The sequence below is a fragment of the Pseudorasbora parva genome, chromosome 7 (assembly GCF_024679245.1).
Source record: "Pseudorasbora parva isolate DD20220531a chromosome 7, ASM2467924v1, whole genome shotgun sequence".
In the NCBI taxonomy this organism is placed as follows: Eukaryota; Metazoa; Chordata; class Actinopteri; order Cypriniformes; family Gobionidae; genus Pseudorasbora; species Pseudorasbora parva.
The window spans coordinates 16,787,556-16,804,212 of record NC_090178.1 but is presented as its reverse complement, the minus strand read 5'-3'; the positions used below and the strand labels follow the sequence as shown (position 1 = coordinate 16,804,212).

Sequence of the window (16,657 nt, the reverse complement as noted above, 5' to 3'; positions counted from 1 at the left end):
GCGTAACAGGGATGACTGGAAGAATGCTGATGTATCTGAGGGAGTCAGAGAAGAAAATAAGTATGTTACAAACTGATAAAACTGAGATGATAAGAGAGGGACTGAACTGTATCAGCCATCATAAGGTGAGAAAGTAGCGCACCTTTTAGCAAGAGTGATATTGTAATAGCTAAAGAGTGAAGGCCAGTGGCGGAAAGAAAGCCGCCTCCATAGCTCCTCGTCCTCAGGACCCCAAGTGATCTGGGGACTGGAGACAGGGGCAACTCCTGGGCGGGCTGCTCGGTGACCCTGGGATTGGTTCTCAGGTAGAGGGGTGGGTTCAGGGGCAGGAAGCACGCTCAGTGTGCTGGTTGGGTCTCCACCAGGAAATACTGGAGCCACGCCCAGGTGAGGAGGAAGTCCCGCCTCCCCAAGAGTGCTCTGCTCTGACACCTGGGCAGCAAGGAATGTCCTGAGACCAGCAGGGTCCGTGTACACCAAGATCCCAATCCAGATCACAGTGCCAACCTATTAAAAAAACAAACAACAACAACACACTTAGATAAAAAGGCTAAGATAACTTTCTTTCAATTTAATTACAATTCAAAAGATTTGGGTCTGTAAGATGTTTTACTCTTCTACCAAGGTTAATCAAAAATACAGCAAAACACTAATATTGTAATATTGTGCTCTGCCCCTTACTAAATATTTGGTTTTTCTAGATTTATTTCAAAATGTATTAATTGATTTATTTCAAAAAAAGAAAGAAATAAAGACTGACCCCAAATTACTGACCAGTAGTGTAAATTGTTGTTACAAAAGATTTCTATTTTTAAAACATTTGCTTCTTTTTTTTATTCATCAAAGTATTATAAAAAAGTATCGCAGGTTATGAAAAAAATATTAAGCAGCAGAACGGTTTCCAACTTTGAAAATTAATCATCATATTCATATCGAATCTGAATTTCCAACAACAACAACATGTCTTTACTGTTACTTTTGATCAATTCAATGCATCCTTGATTAAAAAATAAATAAACTAAATCATACCCACCCCAAACATTTGAATGGTATTGTAATACAATAATGCAATCCAGTTTGATGCTGCTAGCTACACGGAATGTTACAATGCACAAATGAGTAATTTTTACCATGATAATTCGTTGTGCCAGGCGAGTACGGGCTAAGAAGTAAACCACCCTGAGCCTCTTGGGCAAGCGGAGGTTCCGGAATGCAGGAGCCTGCAGAGTGATTGTGTGGGGAGAGGGACGGGGTGGCGGAGGAGTCTCTCGTGGACGTAAAGGGCCCGGTTTAGGCGGAGGCATCCCCGCTTCGGCCGGGAGACGCCTGTTCAGATCAGCCAACTATATGTGTGGAGACATGAGAAGATGGTATGGAGAGATTACACAATAAAACTGAACAATCCGACAAGACACTCAGCAATGAACGATTCATGCATTTCTCATGGAATTGTAAAAGCAACTTTCCAGAATGTTCCATGTGTAAATGGTTCTCACCTCCATGCGGCGGATGTCAATAGACAGCACAGTGGTGAAGAAAAACATCTGCAGGAAGAAATCGGACACCAGACCGACCACAGCAAACAGACAGAACTCCTGCACATAAGAGAAAAAGGGGCAAAGGGTGTTTGCAATCAGCATCTCTATGACTACCACCTAAAACACATCATATACTTGTCATTTAGAAGAGCTTTACCTGAATTGCTGGTACAAATGTGAAGTATCCAATGAGGATGATGCACAGTTCAGTAGCCATATTCTTCATGATCGACCAGCTCTCATTGCTTAGGCCTTAAGGCAAAACCAAAAAAACGGGGTAGGTGACATAAATAATTTGGTCTAATTTTAACATGCAATACTTTCTATGACAAATTTAGTGGGGGAAAAACATACATTCACTATATACACTACATACAAGACAGGCAAGACATATACATATTATATTTAAATATATTTTTTAAACTACTGATATCTATAGTTTTAAGCCTAATCTACATACAGTTTTGTGTGTATTATAAGTATCACTAAACAGTGTGAGAATGATAAATACTAAATGAGATGTACTTATATTTAAAACACTAGGACATAAACATTCAATGTGCACATTGTAACAGTGATTGCATCATATCTGACCTTGAGCAATGCGCAGCTTGACTTCAAGGTCAACAGGCGTTGACACAACAGATTTGGTGAGGACAAGGACATTCTCCAAACCAATTACCACCACAAGGTAGGGGAAGATTTCCCTGAAAAAGAGCAGCAGATAAAACTAAGAAACCATTGAAAATTAATTAAAACTTACTAGAAAGAAATAATATGAAAGTTTGATATGAAAAAATAAAACAATGTATAAACAATTGAATGTGTGGTATGTAAGGAATAAAAACACTAGCTCATTATTGAACAGACAATAAAATGTTCACATAAATGTATTCTAGCTTTCTGAAAATAATTGCTGTTAGCTTAAGACTTCCGCAGACTGCGGCCCAGACAGTGTGTATGTATTGACTGTAGCCTGCCCTGATGAACTAAGCCAAATTTGTTTGGACGCCCTGAGCTCACACCACTTTGTATGTCCATGCACCCTTATAGGCTGGCAGAGGACTATCCCTGCCCACACACTCACTCACACTATTATCAACAACTGGTTATACATCAACTCAACTCAAAGATCAAAAGTGACATTTTAATTCCTGAGGGATTAAGTAAATAACAGCCCAGTGATATTGATGCACAAAATCTTTCTAGTGGTGTACGAATGAAGGTGTGTATTGGCTGAGCTCCTACCCTCCATTTAGCGTAGGTGTCAGGCCAAACAAGGTGCAGAGTCCCACAGACATGAGCAGAGAGCTGAGAACCGTCACAACAGCAGCCAGCGCCAAGCCCCATTTTGACTTCACCATGTCAATCTTTCCTGTAAAGTAAGGGGAAAAGATCAAACAGAATTCATTTTACCAAAAGCATTTCATGAGAATGGCCTCATTGAGCTTTTGAACATCCATGTAAAATCCTGCTGGAATATGTGAGTATGCAGACATAAATTATTGATGCTGAACGTAATATTCTGAGGATAATCGCCAGGCCAGACTGAAACAACATTTGGCGAAAGCCCAGTCAGAAACGAACAGCTATGGTAATCTGAAAGCCTTCTGCTGCCAACTCAATGCTTTGACCAAAGAGACCTGGCAATATGGGCAATTTCAAAACTCTGTCATATTACTTCCTAATATCAAGGCTGTTAAAAATGACTGAAACTTTATAAGTCATTCACAATGTGTTCATACATTCATTAATATTCTTAAGCTCAAAAATATAAAATATTGATTATGCTAGTGGTGGTTACTATATAAACCATTCAGAGATCTGAAGAATGCCAAAAAAAAAACCCACTATGTATAATGTTTCTGGTGAGTACGAAGTCCACAATGATTTTTATCAATCGTGCCATTCTTATGAAGTACAATAACAAAACTGACACAAATCAAGAATCAGCGACAGCATTAAGGATTTTTGACCTCTTGCCTGGTTGGACTTATTTTAGTTGCTAGTTCTAGGAAAAATTGAATTAAATTAATATAATCTAGCATGAATTGATATTTACACTTTTTTTGAAAAATAAAATGTAAGATGAAAATCATACTGATTTGTTTGATACATCCAATAGTAGCACAAGTCACAGCAGAATTTTTAACAATAATGTTTAATACGTCGCAAAAATACATATGACCAAAAAAGAAGAAGAGATGAGTGCATAAGATATGCACTATTAAGTTATTTCAAGTGGCCCGAAACTCTTACATTGAAATGTTAATCCATTCAAATATTACACTCTAAGTGCACATCAAATACTGAAAGGCCCAATAACAAAAGAAAATCTGAAATATTCAACAGGCATATTAACAGAATAACATCAATTGTCTTAAAATCACTGAGGCACGGTGATACTCATTCTGGAATACAGAAATAAAAAAAAAATGCATGTACACCACAGTTTGCTAGTTGATAAAATGTATTAACGTTTTTGAAAGAAGGCTGTTTACCAAGGATGCGTTTATTTGATCACAAATACAGTAAAAACTAACACTGTGAAGAAATGTAACAAGTTTATTACTGCTTTTTATTTTAATACATTTTAATTTAGTACTGTGATAGCAAAGCTGAATTTTCAGCATCATTATTCCAGTCAAATGATCCTTCAGAAATCTGTCTAATATGATGTTTTGGTGTTTCGAGAAACAATTGTGATACTATTTTTCAGAATTCTTTGAAGAAAAGAGCTTACAAGAACATCATTATTTTAAAATAAATCTTGTGAAAGATTATAAACATCTTTACTGTTCTTGCTGAATAAAAGTATTAATTTATTTTAAAAATTAAAAACTTTTGACAGGTAGTGCACGTTCCAGAATTAGGGTAAAGCAATTAAGCAAATAAAACTCTTTCTCCCAATAACAGGAAAAACAATGACAGAGAGGATAGGTAGATATGACTCTTACGGGTGGAGAAGTAGATATAAGCAAAGAGGATGATGTAGGTCGTGACTAGAGGGATGAGCTCAGCGATGCCAATCTCTTCTTTGAAATGAACGTGCACCATGTGGTCCTCACGCAGAGTGCAGTTCACTGATGGATGAAGCTGTTTCAGACGAGCTCGGAGACTGGCTACAAACCTGTCAAGAAACACGCACAACCAAATGTGTTTAGAAACAGTGCTTTGTTTGCTACAAACTATATTAAAACTAGATAATCCAGATCTAAATTAAATGATCTACAAAATCCAATGCTTGTCTTAGCGAACAGAATTAATTTGAAATATTACAAATGTTGACCTTGCATCATAGGAGCTTAGTGCAATTGTGATGGTGTATGTCACCACTCTCTTCCTGCTGTACAGGCTTACACCAGTCTGCTTCCCCGGGACACCAAAGAGCAAGTCTGAAAAGCACACAGTAAAAAAAAGAAGTGAGTGGACAGGCCCTAAATGAACAGTGGTTAACTTTTAATCCAGGCCAGAATTAATTAGCATTTAAACAGCTTCCTGCCTCTCAGTGTGGCTGAAGTATGAAGGCCTTTGGGTTCATGCTGATGGACTGTCTTCAGGAGGTCTGGATCTGCATCAAACAGGTCACGCCGATTCTGCCAATAGTTGCCAGGGGACACCAGCAGGCAGCCGTGTTCTGGAAGGACCGCCTGCATGCGCCGCAACCCTGGCAACAGGTCGGTCACCTGCAGGCACAGCGCCTCCAAACTTCTAAGAAGAGAGATGTAAGGAAAACAGGGAAGAATGAGCTTGAGAAATGTGTGGTAATGAGGGTGTATTAAAATGTTTTGAAATCTGTCAAAATGTATTCATATTAATTAAAAGGTTACTTCAGCGATTAGCATATGTCTTTGTATCAGTAGAATCCCTGGAGTATATTCGAATGATCGTGCCCCACCCCCATATTACCCTTAGACAAGAGATTTATGCATTTTATTTCTGGACAACAAATTCCTCGTCTTTTTGCGTCATCAGAGGATTTTTTGGCCAGATACAAAAGACTATAGCTAGTAGAGGGAGCTATTTTGGCATGTTTTCAACCCACGGGGTTGGGTGGGACTCACAGATCAGCTCAGGCAGCTGCAGGCATTCATGTAAATGGAGCTGTGGGGAGCAAAGTGAGTGTTTCAACTTCTCAAATTAATTCCTATGAAAGTTAAGCTTCCAAAGGCATGAACTGAAAATGAGCCAGATTGAACAGGCGCTGTGAATGTATGCCGCGAGCATAGTCACCTCAACACGATTACCTCAGCTCTCATCAGGAGAGCTCATTCAGCTCATTCATGACGGTGAATATAATCTAACTCCGACACGTTCAGTTTTTAATTGTAGTGTCTGTTCTCCAACTGAACTGATTTTATGAAAATGAACGCGGTGGGAAAGTGATCCAGTAATCCAGTAATGGTGGCGGCGGCTTTGGGAGTGGCCTCATAGGGCAACGAAGCAATGCATTTTGGGAATTGTTGTCTTTCATCCCCATGAGACAAAAAAACATTTTCTGTCTTTTCTCAGTCTAGAAGGCACCAAATTAAAAAATAATTTCACATTTCTACTACATTAATGACCCAGTTAAAACACAGATTCATCTTCCCAGTGCTGAAGTACCCCTTTAAGTCAGGGTGGAAAGCTTTGACCTGTCTGTGTAAACGTGGTTTCTGATCTCCTCCAGAAGACTGAAAACACGCCCAAGGGGAGAGCGGAACACATCCACAGGAACCAGACTGTTGTCCCATGGTGAGACTGCTGCCTTGACCAACACCTGCTGTATGTAGGCCACCGGAGGTCCGCGATACTGCAAGAAGACTTGATCGATTTAATGTGTCCTTGCTGAAAAAAGTATGGATCTCATTCTTTGTGATATAATGCGATTTTCATCTTAATGACCCTAAACTTTAACAGTAGTGTATATTACTTCATATCAAACTAGCATTGCATCTTACCCAATCAGGGTTCTCCGACAGGTCGCCCTGAGACTCATGGGATGGGACCAAGTAATCTCGTATTCCAGTGGTGAATTCGACAGGCCCGGTTCCTGGCAGAGGCAGCTTCAGCAGAGGGTAACTGTAAAATAAAGCATGATTACAGAATAACAAATCAATCTTTATTACCAACATCAAGCTGCATTCCTCAAAGACCGACTTTCTCTAATGACCAAGCGGCAATTTCCCCCAGTTTCTCTTGAAGCCAATACAAGTGACTTAAACTGCAATTCATCGACTGGCCGCTAGGGCTGCAGGCTCCAAAAGAGAGTAGAATATCATTGAGCCCCATGTTAAAATGCACAACTTTACAGCAGAAAAAAACAGCTTTAAAGACTGGTATAAATTGTGGGTTTGGTCTATAAGGCTAATTTTGCCCTTTATGACAACTGTGAGGTTTTTTTTAAATATATAACTCATTCATTTAAATTATATTAAGCCTTAAAGTTCAGCATAACTAACGGCCGTTTCACACCGCAAGCGTGAGCGGCGCGTGAGCAGCACATATTTTTTTCGGCGCCCATGTTAATCAATGAGTGCATTCACACCGGGAGCAGGAGCAGCGCGTGAGCGTCAAGCAGGAGCGTCGCGTGAGCAGCAGTGAAGCGGGGGTTTCGGCGGCAAGCCTATTTTTGCTGCGCTGCTGACGCTTCTGACGCTCAATTAAAGTGAAAGCATACTTTTAAAGGACAAAATAAATATGATTTCACACAAAAAGTGCCTAAAATGCACACAGGAAGCACGTGTAGTGTATTTGAACAATAACTGGAGTATGTCAGAAAAGAAAACGAAGAATAAAAAAAAATCTGTGGAAGATTTTAGCAATTTAAACTTGTTTTGATTATTCACTTTGGGTGAGAGTATGGTTATGATTATAAAAAATAAAGTAAACTAGCCAGAAAATATAACAAACTTTCGTTTAGTTTAGTATTTAATATTCAGACAGGTAAAGGCTCTCAGTCTGCAGCTGCAGTCACGGTGTAAAGCGAAAGCACACTTTTGATGTACAAAATAAATATAATATCACAAAAGCGCTCAAAATGCACACAAGAAGCACATGTGGTGTGTTTTAACAATAACTGGAATATGTAATTAAAGAAAACGAAGAATAAAAATCATCTGTAGAAGATTTACCCATTTAAACTTGTTTTAATTATTCAGTTTGGGTGAAAGTATTATAAAAAGTAAAGTAAACTAGCCAGAAAATATAATAATTTATTTTAGTTTAGTTTTTAACACTCAGACAGGAATAGGCTCTATCATTGTGGGAGCCGCTGCTGTGACGCTGCACCAACGCTTCCAGTGTGAATACTCTCGCGCCTCTGCAGCTGCAGTCACGGTGTAGTTACGCTGAAGTGCTGCTCAAGCGCTGCTCACGCTTGCGGTGTGAAACAGGCGTAAGGGCGCTGCCACTTGATTGACAGGTGGATTGCCGCTTGTCTGCTGTCTGTTAGCCATCACGTCACCTCAGCTACAACCAGTTCCCGCCTCTTTGCTGATTTTCAGTTATCCGAGAGTGACGCGCTGCCAAGATGGCAACGGCTGACTTTACGCTTTAAAAACTCTCTTAAGAACTCTAAAGGTCACATCATTTTTTAACAGTCTATGCTTATGAGTGACACAGAGTACATACAAGGTCTGTACCACAAATCATGTTTGAATGAAAAGGGCAATAATTACACATTTTTTACTGAAGGTTTTAAAGCATTCACTCAGTCACACAGGTGGAGTAGAAGTGAATGTAGCAAAAATGCACCAGGAGGGAACATGGATCAATGTGATTAACTTGTCATCTGCAACATCCTCAGGCTACCGAGCTTTGAGAAGGCTAAGGTTACAAAAAGTAGATAACTGTTGCTGTGAGTTTAAATCTGGACTAAAAACATCTCTTTAACCTGGCATTCACATAGTACATTATCAATTTCAATTATTCAAATCAGTTAAATGATTATTAGGCTACATAAATCAGGTCAACCAGAATTTGGAACACTTTCTATAACATCCAATATACTCGTTAAATTGTAAAAAGAATGATATCTATGCTAATATTAATCTGTCTCATTCGTATCCCGAGGTTAGCCTAGTCAACCGGATCTTGCCCGTATCCAGATCTGTTGGTGGAGCTGCACATAGACATGACCAAAACGCAGCGCTGAATGTCAGCAGAGACTGTGTTTACTAGACAATCCCTTGTGAAAGCATCGTTGAAATGAAAGCCATTGGCACAGGTCCTCAGCAGAGACCACAAGAAACAGACAGGTCCTCTGTACAGATCTATGACCAACTACGGCTCCAAACCAGTGTGATGAATGGATCTTCAAGCAAAAGGAACTGGATGAATATTTGAATGATAACGATCTCTATCTGAATTCTGATTTGTGATGCAGCTTGAATCATAATGACAACTTGTTCATGCGTTGGCCAGAGTAGAACTGGCCCCCTGACTGAGCCTTGTTTCTCCAACAATTGTTTTCTCCATACTGTCACCTGATGGAGTTTGGGTTCCTTGCCCCTTTTGCCTCTGGCTTTCTTAGTTGCTTCAGCGATTCTCTACCCCTTAGTAGAGGGTTACTTCAGCGATTAGCATATATCTATTCGTATATTCGAATGATTGTGCTACCTCCCCTCATATCCCCCTGAGACAGGAGAAAAAATCCCCTCATGACGCAAATATTGTCATTGTGCGTCATCGGAGGAATTTTTGGCCAGAGGCTAAAGACTACAACAAGTAGAGGGAGCTATTTCCGCATGTTTTCAACCGGCGCATGGGGGATGGGAGATCGCACTCGCAGCTGCAGGCATTCATGTAAACGGAGTGGCCGGGCGGATCAAAGTAAGTGTTTCAACTTCTCAAATTAATTCCTATGAAAGTTAAAGGGGGGGGTGAAATGCTGCTTCATGCATACTGAGCTTTTTGCACTGTTAAAGACTTGGATTCCCATCCTAAACATAGACAAAGTTTCAAAAACTAATGTTGGACGTTTGATGGAGTATTTCTGTGGCAAAAATACTCCTTCCGGTTTCTCACAAGTTTCGGCGAGTTTTTTTCGAGTATGGGTCTACTTGACGTTAATAAGAGCGGAAGGTCCTTGTATGGGCCGTACGGGCTCTTCTCCCGGTAGGGTGCGCGCGCGCGTGAATAGAGCACGCCATAAACAGTCCCTCAGATGCAGATCCAGTCGTCCGTGAACACTTATGTGGCGCCGCGCTTCTCTTTATTCGTATGGGTGACGTCGAGCGACTTCAACGCTACAGCACAGCATTCCGGGAAGGCAGCGCTGCATTTGAACCGATTTGAACGCAGAAATGACGGGAAGCGTCACAACATCGTTTCAGTTGCGTCTCAAAATGGATTTACACGCCACTGCTGTCAGGACTTTACCAAATCATACCAAAGAAGTGTGTTTTTGACGGAGCAGTCCCAGCGATAAAGTTTCGGTCCTGCTTTGGAAGCAGCCGGTGAGTTTTGAATACGTTTCATGTATAATTCATTCAAAACTTAAACTGCTTCAAATGTCTGTGCTGTTGGCTATCGTCGTGTGAGTAAACATCAGTAAACGACACGATCGCGTGCTTCGTCATTCAAATGCGCTAACGGTTACTCCATTGTTGTTCTCTGTATAACGTTACAGTATGCTTGCTACTTCTAAGGTCTAGTCGCATACAATAGTCCATAAACCGAATCATGTCCTCATACACTGCGAGTAAACACAGAAATGTGGAGAGGCCACTAAATACAGTAACTTACATACCACAGAGACGGACGTCCTGATGTTGCAGTTTCTCCTGTTCAATTTATTTCTCCCTCAGATTTGATTCTGGATCATTATCTGTATTAGCTGAGATAGCCATGGGTTTCTCCACGCTTGAGGACGTCACCGCTTTGCGCGCTTGTCATTTTTTAGCTCCGCCCACACGATACGCCTCCAGGCGCTCGTTTTTTTCCGGAAAGACTCGATACAGCCTATATTTCTTTTATAAATATGATAAAACTAAAGACTTTTCGGAGATATGAAGGATGCAATACTACTCTATAGGTACTCAAGATTGACATGAGATTGACTGAAACTGAGTGTTTTACCGCCCCTTTAAGCTTCCAAAAGCATGAATTGAAAATGAGCCAGACTGAACACGCACTGTAAATGTATGCCGCGAGCACAGTCGTGATTACCTCAGCTCTCATCAGGAGAGCTCATTTATGACGGTGAATATAATCTAACTCCTGCAGCGTTTGTGCTGTGATACTCGTGCGGCAACTCACTCATTACATTGAACAGGCACATTCAGTTTTTAATTGTAGTGTCTGTTCTCCAACTGAACTGATTGTATGAAAATGAACACGGTGGGAAAGTGATCCAGTAATCCAGTAGTGGTGGCTTTGGGAATGGCCTCACAGGGCAGCAAAGCATTCTGGGAATTGTCCTTCATCCCCATGAGACAGAAATACATTTTCTGTCTTTTCTCAGTCTAGAAAACACCTAATTTAAAAATAATTTAAAAAATAAAAATTTTAAAATTTCTTCTACATTAATAACCCAGTTTAAATACAGATTCATCTTCCCAGCGCTGAAGAAATGAGTATTTGAACACCTGAGAAAATGTTGGGTTCTCATTCGGGTTTAATACCCCTTTAATATTCAACAATATTATTAATCGGAATCTACTGAGCTGGACGATGAAATCATTTTTTTGCAGATAAAATTAACTAATTTAAAGTACCCCTATTATGCTATTCTAAATTCTCCTAATTTTATTTTGAGGTCTCCTACAACAGGTTTACACGTGTCAAAGGTTTCATTCTCATAATATAAATTGCAATGCACATCACATTTTTCAATGATTCTCAAACATCTGGACAGACAAATCAGTCTCTCTAAATCCCTCTTTTCCATGAGCCTACTCTGCTCTGATTGGTCAGATGACCAAGTCTGTTGTGATAGCCTACTGCACAACATGTGTGGGAAGCTGAACGTCCACGACCGTAAATGTACTTCAGCCTCATCCGGAGGCTTCCTAAACTCAGCGATTGCACACTGTAAAGACAGTAACGATGATGTTGATTTTACCATATCAATCTGAGTGTGAGTCGGATGATGAAACATTGGAAGAACTAGTTATTCAACCCGAACGTCCATAGCAAGGACGACTACAGCAGGACAGGTCATCTCTTAGTAATACACTACTCATTTTGAGGTAACTTATGAGATGTTCCAACTAACAAACCAATCTGTATACTTCTAATTTATTGTGGTGCACATGCAGGAACTGTATCAATAACGGCACATACGCTACAAACATTTGTAAAACAATTCTTGCTCCATCCTTTATTGTTACTTAAATAAGACCAACAGACAATATGCATTAATAGACACAGCTTAAGGTAATATTAGCCCACAGCTGATTTGCAAAACTCTTTCAGTAAGACGTGAGTTAGCTGGTAAGCTGGAAATGTACACAGTATAAGACACAAACCTATGTATTTTGAACACCAGGTAAAATATATATACCTCAATAATTTTTCATACTTGCAGATTGTTATTCTGAGGAGCAAGCTGGTCCAAATAAACTGAGTACTGTCCCATCTTTCATGAGCAAACACTTTGTGAACTCCGCCCCGCGTTGAAGATTTGAGAAGCAGTTGTCAGTAAAATTACATGTTTGTGGGCGGGTCATGTTATTCAAGGGCGGACTTCCAACAGGGGTCCCCAATCTCGGTCCTGGAGGGCCACTGTCCTGCAGAGTTTAGCTCAAACCCCAATCAAACACACCTGAAACAGCTAATAAATGCAGGACAGTGGCCCTCCAGGACCGAAATTGGAGACCCCTGACTTACAACATAGGTGGGCATCATGCAAATGTATTTCTAGTAACGTAGAACCATCACGCAGTGGGATTAAAACGACTCATAGGCAGTTAGTAGTCGATTCTTTCTTTGAGGTGACAATCACTTAATTTATCGTGCACTTTCGACTTTGCAGAATGTTTACATTCACAAACAGCTAGGCTGTATTACACACTGCATGAAAGGGAATATTCGGAAAACCATAATAAGGGCACTTCAATAATTGATGACCTTTAAAACAGAACTGAATAAACACTGAACTGACTTCAGCTGAACAACAGTCGAAATTATCATTTTCCTGTTATCACTGTAAAGAAACTTTGAAACAATCTGTATTTTTTTAAAGCACTATATAAATAAAGGTGATTTTACTACACTTTCTGGGAAAAAAGTGGTTGCACAAGACAGCACACAATAATTTCAGCACTGCAGTACAAACACAGAGGGACTGATAAACCCTCCAGGTTGACAATATGACCAGCCCCTACTTCTCACAAAAGAAACATCTGTCACTCCTTCAATAGGTCTTGAAATGTCCTGAATATCCCCAACCCAAAACAGCAGTATTAAAAAGAAGAGCACAAGCTGATGGGATTAAGTTTTAAAACACATGACACTGTTGACATCAAGGAAACAGAAGGCTGCTGTTGTGCAAACTACATTATACCTCAACATTATACCTCAACGTTATGTTGCCTGCCAATTTAAATGCTCAAACTATTTAAAGTTGACTGGCTGCCAATGTTTTTATTGTTCAATATTTTTCAAAATGATATAAAAATTATATAATTTCCCTGTCATTGTTGCTAAATTCTATATTCTTACAAAATTAGATCTATTATTAAAGTTGGCATGAAATTAACATTTAATTTCCCTTCTGCAAACAGTTAAGGGATAGTAAAGTTACGGAAAAAACATAACTGGAAGATAGCACAAGCGTTTTGAACAGCAAGAGGCATAATACTTTCTTCGTAAACTGAATACACAATCAAATTTTGAGATGCCATTCACTGCTATTTTAATGATGGATTAGCCAATTCTTATTAGCCAATTTATATATATATATATATATATATATATATATATATATATATATATATATATATATATATATATATATATATATATATATATATATATAAACATACACACACACACACACACACACACAAGTCAAACTGATTTTTTTTTATGAAAGAAGAATGTCATATCATATAGACCTAAGCAGTAAAAATTTAAATACAGTCAATAATAATGATTTAATGGTTTATCACTTTCAACCAATAGGTGGCACTGTTATGAAACTGATGTGGTGTAATCAGATTAAGGCGAGGATGACCGGGGCCATGTATTGCGAGATTTTGGGGAACAACCTCCTTCCCTCAATTAGAGCATTGAAGATGGGTCGAGGCTGGGTCTTCCAACATGACAATGACCCGAAGCACACAGACAGGATAACCAAGGAGTGGCATATCAAGGTTCTGGCGTGGCCTAGCCAGTCTCCAAACCTAAACCCAATAGAGAATCTTTTGAGGGAGCCCAAACTCCGTGTTTCTCAAAGTGGGCAAAAATCCCTCCTGCAGTGTGTGCAAACCTGGTGAAAAACTACAGGAAACATTTGACCTTTGTAAACCTTTGCAAACAAAGGCTACTGTACCAAATATTAACATTATCTCAGGTGTTCAAATACTTATTTGCAGCTGTATCATATAAATAAATAGTTTTTTAAAAAATCATAAATTGTGATTTCTGGATTATGTTTTTTTTTTTAGATTGTCTCTCACAGTGTACATGCACCTACGATAACAATTTCAGACCCCTCCATGATTTCCAAGTAGGAGAACTTGCAAAATAGCAGGGTGTTCAAATACTTATTTTCCTCTATGTATGTCAAAAAAGGGAAAATGTCTGTTGCTAAATGCAACTTTAAAACTTTATACTTTAGTTATAGTTATCGCCCCTGGTGTAAACGGGCCTTTACAATGAAACTAGTGTAAAAGAACTGTACAAAAAGTTACATACAATTTTTTTTAGCTCCACCCAAAAAATGTAGCAACTGTTCAACGTGAAAACCAAAGTTTTTTTTTTTTACAGTAAACTTTAAGAATTACAATTACTGTTGAAGACAAACAAACGATTTCTTCTTAGACAGAAACATCTTGCTTATAAACACTACAAAACACTTGTTATTTTAACCCTCTGGAATGCTTAACCTCTTATAATACAATCACTGTAAGTGTATTACTGTACTCACAAACTGAAGGACAAATCTATATAATGTGTGTTGTGATCAGTAATTAGCAGTGCTCAATTTGTGTTTACTTCAGAATATTCCTTTAACATTTGTCTTGAGGCTGAGTAGATCTATTCTGTGTAACTGCCCAAAACCTTGTCTTCTCCAGCTCAAAAAGAACTTGGGCATCTGTAGTGACAAGTAGTTGCCATTTTCACAAAGCTCACTTCTGTTCCTCCAGGCAGCTGGACACACTGGGCTGTTCTCAGAGAGAAATGTTCACACACTCACTCTTTTCCACATGGATTTTTTCCTTTATCCGAAGCGTCAGAGATTTAATTCACATTTTGCTGACAGAAGCAAAAAAAGAAGGCATGAGAAAAACGCTTTCTCCTGCTCAGTGCTCCACTTTTGTATTTGTGCTTCATGCAGTCCTCTTGGCACGATCTTGCTTTCGAATCAGACTGTTTAAAACAACCGACCACAAGCCAGCTTCATTCGTTTGTTGCCCTCTCTCACCCTTTCACACCCGAAAACATCCCACCCACAGATCTGTTCAGATAAGCTGCTTTTTCCGTGAAAGTACTTCAACACTGACGAAGGCTTTCAGAGCTGTGGCCTTGCGGTCACTTTGTCCATGATTAGTTCAAATCTCCCTCACAACACTTCCCAAATCCCATTACTTCCTGGGCTTATCAAAATTATGATGCAGACTCACCAGCAGGTCAGGATGCTGGCAGAGGTGAAGAGAATGATGGGAACTGGGTAGGAGGCGCATAGCAGGCCGTGCCGGTAGAAGGCGGCCGAGATGTTCTGCCGAAGCCGCTCTCTCACCGTCATCCTGGGGGGAGGGGTCAGCTGATGGCCATCGAGTCTGCGTGGGCGGCCAGGGCGAGGGCACCGGCGGGCATCCAGGGATCTGCACAAACACAGCATGTAACTAAATGTGAATCTCATTCTTTGTGATGTAGTTAATTTAGTAGGACAAAACGGATGTGCTTTTATCTTATTGATAAAAACCAAATGCTTTTTAGAGCCATTGATGCATATTAAAAGCATTATTTATCTTTTATCTGTCTCATGCAGCCACAGAGGATTAAGGGGAATTTGTAACAGGCCTGTCACTTCATAAAATGGCTATTCGAGACGTATTTTAAATCACAAGATTGCTATTCTTTACCAACAGTACACAAAAATTCACAATGTACTACCTACATTCCCAATTAAAACAATTATGATTGTGATTTGGCACAAGGCATTAAATAATACATAAACCCAAACAGTAGCACTTTACAAGAAGGTTTGATTAGTTTAACATTAGTTCATAAATTTGATATCAAACAACTGGGTAAATGTTAAGGTATAAATACATTACTGATCATTGCTACTTCATGTTTGTTCATAATAATTTGTAAATTAAAACAACCCATATGTTCACTACAAACATTTAAGGTCAGTACTTTTTCTTGTTCCTGAAAGAAATACTTGTATTACAAAAAAGCATTTAATTGATCACTAGTGGCAGTAAAGGCAAAACGTTTCCGAATCAATGCTGTTCTTTTAAACTTTTTAATCATCAAATATATCCAGAAATCACAATATATGATTTTTTTTAAACAATTTTTTGTATGATATAGCTAAAATAAGTATTTGAACACCTTTAGATCAGATAGAATTCTGACCCTCAAAGACCTGTTAGTCTGCCTTTAAAATGTCCCCCTCCACTTCAATTATTACCCTAAATTAGATGCACCTGTTTGAGGTCATTAGCTGCATAAAGACACCTGTTCACCCCATACAATCAGTAAGAACCTAAAAGAAATATTTAAGTGTTCATGACAGCATTGTTTTATATCAGTAAAGGAGCCTGTCAGCCTGAAGGCCTCAGGAGAGCAGGAGGCCTCAAAAGCAGATGCAAAAAAATATCAGCAGGAGCAACAATAACCGCTGTAGTGAAACGCATGCCCGGGGCAAAACCGCTGTAGTGAAACGCATGCCCGGGGCAAAACCGCTGTAGTGAACCTGCAGCTCTGCATACAGAGATTACTGAGACAGATAGAGAAAC

At 39.4% G+C, this 16,657-nt stretch overlaps 1 protein-coding gene across 2 annotated transcripts in view; it reads right to left on the bottom strand.

Annotated features, from left to right (window-relative positions):
* Positions 1-16,657, bottom strand: part of scap (SREBF chaperone) — a 31,495-nt gene that overhangs the window by 9,661 nt on the left and 5,177 nt on the right. For both annotated transcript variants that reach the window (XM_067448326.1, XM_067448327.1), the window contains exons 2-14: positions 15,311-15,511; positions 6,479-6,599; positions 6,173-6,330; positions 5,041-5,249; positions 4,828-4,933; positions 4,496-4,668; positions 2,787-2,913; positions 2,133-2,245; positions 1,696-1,790; positions 1,497-1,595; positions 1,131-1,343; positions 143-507; positions 1-35 (exon numbers count right to left, since the gene is read on the bottom strand). The exon at positions 1-35 is cut by the window's left edge and continues 112 nt beyond it. In XM_067448326.1, the coding sequence (XP_067304427.1) occupies positions 1-35; positions 143-507; positions 1,131-1,343; positions 1,497-1,595; positions 1,696-1,790; positions 2,133-2,245; positions 2,787-2,913; positions 4,496-4,668; positions 4,828-4,933; positions 5,041-5,249; positions 6,173-6,330; positions 6,479-6,599; positions 15,311-15,432 (1,936 nt within the window). In that variant the 5' untranslated portion in view covers positions 15,433-15,511. The remainder of the gene's footprint in view (positions 36-142; positions 508-1,130; positions 1,344-1,496; positions 1,596-1,695; positions 1,791-2,132; positions 2,246-2,786; positions 2,914-4,495; positions 4,669-4,827; positions 4,934-5,040; positions 5,250-6,172; positions 6,331-6,478; positions 6,600-15,310; positions 15,512-16,657) is intronic.